Source organism: Cynocephalus volans, chromosome 17 (assembly GCF_027409185.1).
Source record: "Cynocephalus volans isolate mCynVol1 chromosome 17, mCynVol1.pri, whole genome shotgun sequence".
Classification (NCBI taxonomy): Eukaryota; Metazoa; Chordata; class Mammalia; order Dermoptera; family Cynocephalidae; genus Cynocephalus; species Cynocephalus volans.
The window spans coordinates 42,614,587-42,624,915 of record NC_084476.1 but is presented as its reverse complement, the minus strand read 5'-3'; the positions used below and the strand labels follow the sequence as shown (position 1 = coordinate 42,624,915).

Below are 10,329 nucleotides of genomic sequence, written 5' to 3'. Positions count from 1 at the left end.
CTTTTTCCCATACCTCCCTCAAACCCACCCCAAGCCAAACTCACGGCTTGCCACAAAAGGACAGTATTTTCCCCTCCCTCAAGCTGCTGGAAAGATCCTTGGGCATGATTAAGTAAGTGAGTAGTCTTAAGATAAAAAACAGGCTGTTCCTTGGGAGCTGGGGTATGTGCAGGAGAGGGTAGGGTGTCAGCAGAAGCCCCACTGAATCGAACAATGGCAGGAAAGGAAACCACTCAAGGCTGAGTCCAGGCAGACCTCTCCTGGCAGGGTGGTTGCACAGCTGTTCCCAGAACAGAAGGTAGTATTTCTTCAAATGCTTTTCAAAATATGCTTGTGTGTATCTGTCAGAGAGAAACAGAGACAGAGATGTGAGAAGGATCCAGATCTGAGAGGCCTTGAACAGCAGAGCTTGGATTTTTTTCTAGCAGGATTTCAGAAAGATTTCCTTGGCTGCAGTGCGGATTGGATGTCCAAGAGTGGAAAGTTAGGAGGCCATTGCAATGGTCCGGGCTGGAACTGATAAGGTCTGATTGGGGGTAATAACTAGGGGCTGGAGAGGTCAACACTGGCCTTGGATGCAGGGAGGGGTGAAGGGACCAGGGTATTTGGTGAAGGGAACCAGTCCCTGAGAGACATTTTACCCAGATCTGGGAGAACAACGGCAAAAACTCTCCCAGAAAACCCACACCTTGGGCTCAGAGAGGTCTTGGCTAGGGCTCAGCCCCTTAATCTGGTGTTGGAAGGGAAATTGAGGCAGACTTTCAGGAATACAAGGTCACAGAATGGGAGTCTAGGCCACAGTCCTAGGTTTTCTGCAGTGGTCACTCAGATTCTCTTTATTACCTCTGGAGAAGGAAGTTCCCCATTCCTGCATGTCACCACCAGCAGCCTTGAGGTACAGGGGAGACCAATGAGAAATTCTGGACATGACAAGGGTGCTGGAAGCTCCATGGAGGAGGGTCAGGTCTCCCAGATCCAGATGAGCAGAGAGAAGGATAAACTTGGAATGCACAAGATGTGCTGGCAGAGATGGGGGACTGGTCAAGGATGGAAGGGGCCAGAGTTCCTGCTACGCTGGGGAATAGGGATAGAGGTATCTTTAGCTGAGTTCCCTTCTGTCTCCCTATCTCTAAGACCAGCTCCTTCTCATGGATCCTGACATTTCAGCATCCCCCCCCCGCCGCTCCCAATTTCTTTAATCCCTCTTTTTTTTATTGGTGTCAACAGGGTTAAGGGGAACCCTTCTTGGCTTTGAATCAGGCATTGGGTGGCAGCTTCAGAGATGCCCATTTCAGCTAGCTCCCATCCTTGGAGGTACACAGGCAGGGCTGGGCAATGCTGTTGAAAGGTGGGTGAATGCTGGTTCTGAGATTCTATGTCTCTGGAAACAGGATACCAGAGTTCTAGTCCAGGCTTGGTCACTCACTTTCTGTGTGACCTCAGGCCAATGCCCTCCTCTCTCAGAGCTTCAGTTTGTTCATCTGCACTTTAATGAAATCAATAGCAGAGGCCAGACTACAAACCAGATCCCAAGCCAAGGGCTGTTTGCTAGAATTTGGCCAGACAGGGGTACCCCTTTGTCTTTGCCCAACATACAGTGAGTGCTCAGTGGACATGACATGCAGTGTGTCCCCTCCCCATTCAGACTATAAGACACCTCTGCCTGCCCTCAATGCATGTCTAAGGATACTCCTCCTCTGCCAGAGTACCCTCATGCATTATTTTCTTCCTCCCCATGCCATCTCAGACAGCACACACTGCTTGGTCTAGGGCTGTCCGATGGAACTTTCTGCAGCCATGGAAATGTTCTATAATCTGCACTTTTCAGTATGTTAGCCACTGAACATTTGAAATGTGGCTAGTGTGCATAAAGAACTAAATTTTAATTTTTAATTACTTTTAAAATTAAATTTAAAAAGCCATCTGTGGCTACTAGCTACCATATTAGACAGTACAGGTTCTAGCCAGAGTTTTTCATCTTTGTTTCTGTTTTATAATAACTAATAAGAGTTACCATTTATTGAGCATATACTTTTTGCCAATTTTTGCATAAGTGTTTTATAGACACATCTCAATGAATCCTAGAAATCCCATTTTAAAGACGAAGGAACCAAGGTTAGGTAAACTGGATTCAGGTTGCATAGAAAGCTGGAGTGCCATTCAAGTATGAGTCATGCTCTCCAGCATTTAAGTAACTTTCTAGGATCCAGCTGGTGTCCTCCTTCTAAACTCACTCCACAGCACATGGCTGGGTGCCAGGGTTTGGAAGGGCTCATCAGTGAGTATGCATTTGTAGATGGTAGGCACTCTTGACAAAAAGGAGAAACTAACTTTATTCACTCTCCATCTTCTCAGGACCCAGGAATCCTGGCTCCTGACATCCTTCCTTCAGGTATCTCTCCCCTTGCCTTTATCCTGGACCACATTGTCCTTTGAGCCACAGACTTGGAGCTCAGCTGGGTGTTGCATGCAGAAGCCTGGGGAGGGGGTGTTGCAGGTAGGCCCAGAGGAAGCCAGTTGGGGTGGGAGCTGGGGTCTGGAAGAATCCTTGTTTTTAAGCAAGAAAACAAGAAATAGGATTATAATAGCTATCTTTTATTGAGCACCTACTTTGTGCCAGGCACTTTACATACCTCTGTGCTTATAATTCTCACAACAACCTGGGAGGTAGGTATTATTACCACCATTTTATGTATGAGGAAACCGAGGCTCAGCAAGGTCAAGCAGCTTGTTCAAGTTCACAAAGCTGGTAAATGAATAATAGAATTGGCACTCAAGATGGACATCTGTGAAGGCCCCAAAGCTTTCATCAGACATTTTTCATACTGAGAAAATAAAGGGGGTAGACAGGTGGGCATAGGGATGCATTCTCTAAGGTGTTGGGGACTGGTTCTGCTGTCAGAGCTGTTGAGGCTCCCCTCTCTAGCAAGCCACTCCTTCCAGAGTCAGCTGCAAAGTCAGGAGAAACTCACTCTGGTTGAGGTTGCTCTTCCTAGAAAGGGAGAATGGCGGAGATGAAAGACCTTACCCTGTATGTGTTTTGGCAAGTGTCAGCATGTGTGTGTAGCCATGTGTGGAAGCATGCCACCACCAGAATAAAAACATCACTCCCTTCTAGGCTACACCCCTGCCACGTGTGCAGGGAGTGAGGTAACTGAGGAATCTTGAAAGGGCTGTTTATTTCCTACCAGAGTTCCAGGGAAACCACCTGGGGCAGGGGGTGGCTCAACAGTCAGAGCTTCAAATTTGCTCCCTGCTGCCTTCCTGAAGGTTTATACAGCCTCAGGGATGTTGTGTGCATGCATTCCGTAGATCAGGGAGCCATGGTGCAACACCACCCTCCTCTCCCCCTGCAATCTCTCTCTGTCTCGCTCCGTCTCTCTCTTCATCTCTCTCTCTGTCTTTCTGTCTGTCTCTCTGTCTCTCTGTCTCTCTCTCTCTCTCTCTCACTCACACACACACACACACACACAGGTTCTTCAGTTAAGGCACCAAGTCTGGCCTATATGGTCCTGCAAGTCTGTGCCCATCAGTCACATCTAGCCCAGGGCTGAGCCCATACGTGTAATAGACGAGTCAGTGCAGTGTTAGAGGAATCTTAAGAAATAGGGGACAAGGATGATGGCTCCATGCTAAGCCCAGTCCTCCTGTTCCCTGGGAGGGGACCTCCGGCCTCCTGGTCAGTTGGCCAAACACCTCTATCCCTTCTTCCCAGCGGGAGTGGGACCAGGTCAGCCACAGTTCATGCCAGTGCTGGCACTTCAGGGCCTGGCTTCCAACACCAAGAACATACACTTTCTAAGTGTGGTGGGGGCTATTTTGGGACGTTAAAGAAGACCAAGTTCCCATCTCAGAAGGATAAAGATGGCCACAAAGGCCAGGATGGAGAGAGAGGTTTCTCTTTGTGCTTTTAAAACCCAACAGGAAGAGAAATGGGCTTTTCCTCTGAGCTCTCTTGCCCCCACTCCAGGGGAGAAGTTTTTGAAAACTGGAGTGAGTGTGGAGAGGAAAGGGGGCTGTTAAGGTTGTGCCTTGGAGCGGAGGTTGCTTCAGCGCACCTTCCCCAGGCCCCACCCACAGCAGCTGGCTCCAGCACCCATTTAATGGGTGGGGACTTCCTGGGGGTACACGGTGCAGGTGTGATGGAAGGTTAAAGGTCTGCATGAAGTATGGGGTTAGGGCTGTGAGGTTCCTGGGTCCTGGGCTGGGTCAGGACGCCCAGGTAAAGTAAGCGATCTCGTCCAGGTCGACCGGGTAATCGGTAAGCAGCACAGGCGTCTTGTCGAAAAGCTCGCCCTTGTAGCTGCGCCACTTGCCGGCTGGCAGGTAGACGTCGCGCTCCTGCTTACCCGGCTCCAGCACTGGTGCCACAAGCAGCGTGTCCCCAATAAGGAACTGCGAATCGATGCGATGAGCCGCCTCATCGCCGGGTGCGATCCACCAAAGGGGGCGCACAATGGGGTCGCCTGTGTCGGTGATCTCACCGGCCAGTTCAAGCAATAGCGGCGCCACAAGCGAGGCCCGCAGGGCGGCGAACTTGTGCGCAATGGCCACCACTTCCGCATCGTATCTCCAGGGCGGGATTGAGAACTGCATGGCTGGCATGAAGGCGGCCACCTCCAGCCAGCGCACATAGAGCTCGCGCTCGGGCACGTCGCCGCCGCCCGCCATGCGCTCGGGCACCGCGTTGCCGCCCACCATATCCGGCAGGATGAACGGGTAACCCAGCATACTGACGGTGAGCACCGCGGGGATGAGCGAGCGCAGCCCCAGATCGTAGCCCCACACCGAGTCGCGGTCCACCAGTCGGAAGAAGCACGAGATGTTCTGTGACTGGTAGCCCACGCGGACCTCGGCCAGCGAGAAGAACGGCAGCGCCATCTCAGTGTAGCGCCGGCTCCACACGCTGGGGTCGGGCAGCGGCTTGTAGGTGCTGAAGTCCCGCGGTAGGTAGCTGACCTCGCCCGCGTCGAACTTGAAGGAGGCCACGGCATAGCGAGAGCGCAGCCGCCGCAGGTGTCCCTGGAACCAGTCTCGGGCCTCCGGGCGCGTGAAGTCGAGCACTGCACCGATGCCATTCCACCAGCGCACTAGCGCTGGCAGCCGGCCCGTGGGTTCGCGCACAAAGAGTTCGCGCTCCACGCCCTCGCCGAAGCGCGACGAGTTGTAGTTGACGAACGGGTGGACCCAGAGCGTGACGCGGAAGCCGGCATCACGCAGGCGGTGGAACATGTCACTGGCGTTGGGGAACTTGGCCTCGTCGAAGTCGAAGTCTCCGTAGGCGGGCGTGTACATGTCGTCGATTTCCAGGTGGCTGCTGTTGAAGCGGTGCTGACGAATCTGCTGGGCGAAAAGCAGCACTTTCTCTTGGTCCACAGCGCGCCCGTACAGCGCCCATGTGGACCAGATGGGGTCTCTGAAGGCCTCGGGCGCTGGCACCCTCGAGGGCTTGTTAAAGTAGCGCCGCACCATGTACTTGTGGATGGAGGTGACGTCTGAGCCGACGCATACGCGGTAGCTGAGCTCGGGCGCTGCGGCGCGGCCAGCGGGTGGCTTGTACGGCGTGTCGTGGTAGCGCGCCTGCAGTCGCAGCGACCGCTCCGTGCTGTTCCAGCCCAGGTGGAAGGGCACTGAGTCGTTGACTTTAATCGCAGCGGCGCGCGACGATAGCCAGTAACGCTCCAGGATACCCCCGAATGCGGCGTCGGAGGAGTAGACGTCGCTGGTGACGAATGGCTGTGGCTCCTGGTGGCCGTCCAGGCGGATTGGCCAGTGTTGCGTCCTCATCTCGGCGCCTCCAAACCAGTGCGCCAGAGCGTCGCCCAGGAACATGGCGTGCTCCACAGCACGCCCCGGCGCCGCCTCCTCCCAGCGCACGCGGTAGCACATGACTGTGTCCTTGGGACGCACAGTCTGGATGAAGAAGTGCAGTGCGCGCCCATCGGCCGTGCGCGAGCAGCCAAGTAGGGCGCCGTCGCGGCTGCAGGAGTCGAGGTCCAGTGCACCGGACCGGAAGGCCAGGCGGAAGACCTGCTCGCCCTTCTGGTTGCGGATGGAGAACCCGCCGCGGTTGAGGTCCAGCAGCTCCGCGCGCAGGCGTTCCGCCTTGCGTAGGGAGGCGCTGTAGTAGCACCAGGCAACGACCGCGGCCAGCACCAGCAGCAGCCCCAGCACCGCGGAGCCCAGCAGCGGCTTCAGCTCTTTGGACGGCTTGGGCTTGGAGGGAGAGAAGTTGTCTGGCAGGAAGGTGTACATGGCTGCGGTTGCGACAGCCTCAGGACTCTTATGGCCTGTGTTGCAACTAGGGCGGTGGCGGGGGTAGGCCTGGCTCTTCTCCTCAGGGTTCTCGGGCATCAGTCCCCGGCTAAGGAAGGAACGGAGAATGGGGCCACCCGACCAAGCCCATCTGAACCTGGCCTGCCCGGTCTGAAATGGGGAGAGAGAGAGAGGAAACTGAGCTTTCTCATTCCATAGTATTTCTGTTTGCTGCAGTAAGATAGGGGTGTATAGTTTGGGGAGGTGTATAATGGGACCTATGGGCTTGATGAGTGGCAAAGATGAGACTCTTACCAGGACAGTCTGTCTGTGCCTTACCCACCCTTTCTCATGGACTCCAATGCTTGCCAGAATTAATCAGGACTCTGAATGGTCGAGAAACAAACCCAAAGAGGGACAGGGAGTGTCCAAGATCACGATAAGTCAGGCCTTGCTGGATCACACATGGGGCAGTTGGAGCTGGAGAGAAGGTGAGAGAACTGGAGAGGGCCTGGTCTCCTAGAGGTATGGCCACGGTGAGAGAGGGAGGATGGTCCAGTCAGGCCTAGAGACTTTTAACAGGGCAGTAGGGTGGCTTCCCTGTCCCCAGAGATGGAGAGGAGAGAGGAAGGGGGTACAGCTCAGGCATGGAATTTGATCTTGAGTCAGAAGCCAGATGAAACCTGGAGATTAAAGAAGACAACCAAAGCCAGACTCACTCCCAGGACCTGGTTTGGAGGGAGGTAGGATTGGGTTCAGACATTAGGGCTAGGGTCAGGAGCCCTGGTATGGGGGCCATGGGCTTCTTAGATGTCCCCCACTTTGCCCTCAAACTGTATCCTGCTCTAAGCTATCAATCATCAAGTCCATTTCCCTACCCTACTTCCTGCTCTGCTCCCAGCACCACATCTGTGGGCCAGCTGTCTCCTAGCTCTGTCTCTACCACTTACCCATTGTCCTGCTGCCCCTGCCCTAGTTTGGGCAGTGTCGCTTCTGCCCTGTATTATTGAAACACTTACCCAGTAGGCCTTTCTGGCCCCACTTCTTTCCCTCCGGTGCCTTCTGCTCACAGCAACCATAGAAGTTTTTTTTTTTCTTTTCTTTTTTTTTTTTTTTGTGACCGGTAAGGGGATCGCAACCCTTGGCTTGGTGTCGTCCGCACCACGCTCAGCCAGTGAGCACACTGCCATTCCTACATAGGATCCGAAACCCGCGGCGGGAGTACCGCTGCACTCCCAAGCGCTGCACTCTCCCGAGTGCGCCACGGGGCCGGCCCCATAGAAGTTTTTTTAAAGCACTTATCAAACCATGTCTATCACTAGCTTTGAGAGCTGCTCACGACCCCCATGATGAAATTCAGAAGTATAATCTTTGCAATCAAGGCTGGAGGCATGCTGTGTTTTCAGCTGCCATTCTGATTCCATTTCTAGCCAGGCCTCTCTTGCGACTACCAATCTCATTTCTTCCCCAACCTAAATCCTTCAGGCCACCTACTTCAGGAGATTTCACCCACCCAGCTTGGGCCATACCTCTTCTCCACCTACCAGGTCTTCAGGGATCAGACACCCACCACTGCACACATGAACTCTCACACATTGTATGCTAAACATCCAGGCACGACTAGGGAAACATAACCTTGGGGGAAGGTGTGTATCTCAATCTACTGCTCAAGGTCACTGACCCTTTCTGTCTCAGCCTTCGGGGCAGAGTCCAATGAAGAAATAGCACCAGCCAGATGTACACACAGGCATACACACTGCCAGCCAGCCAGTGACACAACTGCTCCAGCTTGGGGGAAGAAGAGAGGAAGACTGGCAAACAGCGATTAGCCTCTTCCCAGATGCCAATGTATGTTCTAAGTCCCCAGCAGCTTCCAACTACTCAGGTTGTTCACCTCCCACACCTCCCTCATGCAGAGACTGTCAAGAATGCCAGGTGCAGGTCAGAATTTTGATCCTAGATTTCAGTACACAGCCCCCTGCCCCCAGCTTCCCCCTCAAGGTGCTAGCTCAGGGCCTCATTCTCAGTGCTCCCCACCCCCCAACTCCCTTAGCTAGTCTGGAACAACTTCTTATTCCCTTCCTCTCAGCCAACACAACCTAACTTTCCTGTAGATACAGGTTAGAAAAGCCCTCCTGGAAAACACAGGCAGTGGCCTTTTCCTAATGCCCTCGAGCTCAGTAGAACCTAAAGAAGGCCTTAAGGCAGCTCAGGTCCTCCTTGCTGTGTATTTATATTCATTCATTCAAGGCAACCAAGGCCTCATTCTGGGCTCCAAGGGAATAGAGAGAGTCCAGTCCAGATGCAAATAAAACAGGGACACCCTCATCCTCAAAACTTTCCTATTATCAGCCTAACTCATGACCCCTGGAGGCATGAAGAGGCCACCAGGGTAGCCTCAAAAGCCATTTCTAACACTGGGGTTCTGAGAATCTTAATTTTCTAGGATTCCAAGGTTTTTTGATGCAGGACAGGAGCCCACAGGTCTGGGCACCCATTCTATTCATGCACCTGCTAGTCTCCCAAATGCTACCACAGCTTCCAACCCTAACAACAATGTGGAGCAGCAGACATAGCTACAGTGCCCATTTAACAGATGAAGAAACAGTGGCCCAAACAGAAAAAGGAACTTATCTGAAGTCACCCTGGTAGCAAGGTTGCCTGGATCCAAAATCCTGACTAAACACTCCACAGCATAAGTTTCGGGAGATGAGAGATAATGGTCTGACCTGGCTGCCCGAATGCAGCAGCAGAAAGGAGCTATGGTGGCTGATAGGGTAGGACAGGCTTCCATCAGATGGTTGTGGACATGGTCAAGCCTGTCTTTCCAAGAGCTGGTCCTGCTATTTGCTCCAGGCAGACCAGGAAGAACTCGTAGGGGTGGAAAAGTGGCAACTTTAATGGCATCTGGTACCGGGGCTGTGGGGGAGGAACTTTGTGGTTCCGATGTTAGCAATGGCGCTAGAGACGCCTGTAATCTGCCGCCTCCAGCGTCTAGCCAACCACAGGCTAATGCTAGCAGATGGGGACTGCGGGGTGGACCCCATGGGCTCTGTCCCTGCCGAGCCTCTCCTCATTCTACACTCAACCTCTGACTTGGCTGCCAGCCCCCAGTCTGGTCTGAGGGGGAGCGACCGGTCCGGTTCAACTGAGGGGAGACAATTCTAAGCAGAGTCGTTTGTCTGACACAGTTCCCAGGGGGATGGAAATGTCAAAGGCAACTCGATCCGGCCCATCTCCCTCCCCTGCCGGGTGACGGGATCTGCAGGGATCGAGTGACTGCGCCTACACAGCCCGGAATACTCCACACCCACCCTCAGCTCCTCGCCCTACAGCTGCACAGTCCGAAGAGGCAGACTGAGGTCAAAGAACCTGTCGCCCGCTGGAAACTGCGGGCCCGAGGAGGGGCCCAGGTGTTCAGGCTCGCTTCACTCAATCGGTAGGAGCGAAAGTTCAGGAATCGTGTTCCCTCAGCATCCCCCTCTCCCCAGGTCCTCCCATTGGGCTCACTCACGGCAGTGACGGCCAAGCAGAAGCGGGGGTGACGGGAGCCTCCCGCAGATCCCCTCCGCGTTAGCAGGAGTTGAGCGCCTAGGCGCCGCGCGGGGCGCTGCCTGGCTCCTCACAGCTGAGGCCCTCCCTCGGGCCCCGCCCTCGGGCTGCTCGGCCACGCCCCAGCCGTCCAGTCTCGCTCTGGGCTTCTGAGTCCAGCCCCGCCCCTGGCGCTCGACCCCTCCTCCGTGTCGTCACGCGGGCCTGAGGTCCCGCCCTTACCCCCCACCTTCTTCCCAAGGCTCTCGGCACAGCCTCCGGCATCTGAGGCCCGCCACTTGTCGCTTGCCTCCTGGCTCCGCCTTCCACCTGCGGGCCCGCCCCTGCTGGGCCACCGCTAACCCGCAAGCCGGCGGGGCTCGGTCTCGGGCCTGTTGGGAAATGTAGTTCTTGGAGAAGGGAGCAGTCTCTGAATCTTGGGATTATTGCACCTCCAGGCTAGGTTTGGGATGTGTAGGAGAGCCACAGGGTAAAGGGGCAAGGCTGGCCTTTGGAATTCCCTTTCCTCCAGGTTTGGGCAGA

The 10,329-nt window shown here is 54.5% G+C and overlaps 1 protein-coding gene across 4 annotated transcripts; it reads right to left on the bottom strand.

Moving 5' to 3' along the window:
- On the bottom strand, positions 1–10,071 carry MYORG (myogenesis regulating glycosidase (putative)). Of its 4 annotated transcripts, none has more exons than XM_063082009.1 (3): positions 10,030–10,071; positions 4,350–6,426; positions 1–341 (listed from the first exon to the last, which is right to left on the bottom strand). In XM_063082009.1, exons 1-3 carry the CDS (start codon positions 10,069–10,071, stop codon positions 310–312), a joined length of 2,151 nt encoding a protein of 716 aa, XP_062938079.1. In that variant the 3' UTR covers positions 1–309. The 4 variants fall into 4 exon arrangements, with proteins under 4 accessions (XP_062938079.1, XP_062938081.1, XP_062938078.1 ...); XM_063082011.1 differs by lacking the exons at positions 1–341; positions 10,030–10,071 and adding exons at positions 6,571–6,938; positions 9,770–9,887 and having other exon boundaries at positions 2,583–6,426; XM_063082008.1 differs by lacking the exon at positions 1–341 and having other exon boundaries at positions 2,583–6,426.
- Between the last annotated feature and the right edge of the window lie 258 nt (positions 10,072–10,329).

Bases quoted from the DNA above. Each gene is read 5' to 3' on its own strand.
- MYORG (XM_063082008.1), bottom strand. From the start codon at position 10,071: ATGCCGGAGGCTGTGCCGAGAGCCTTGGGAAGAAGGTGGGGG. The intron at 6,427-10,029 runs GTAAGGGCGGGA...TCCCCATTTCAG, and splicing joins CCTTGGGAAGAAGGTGGGGG to ACCGGGCAGGCCAGGTTCAG.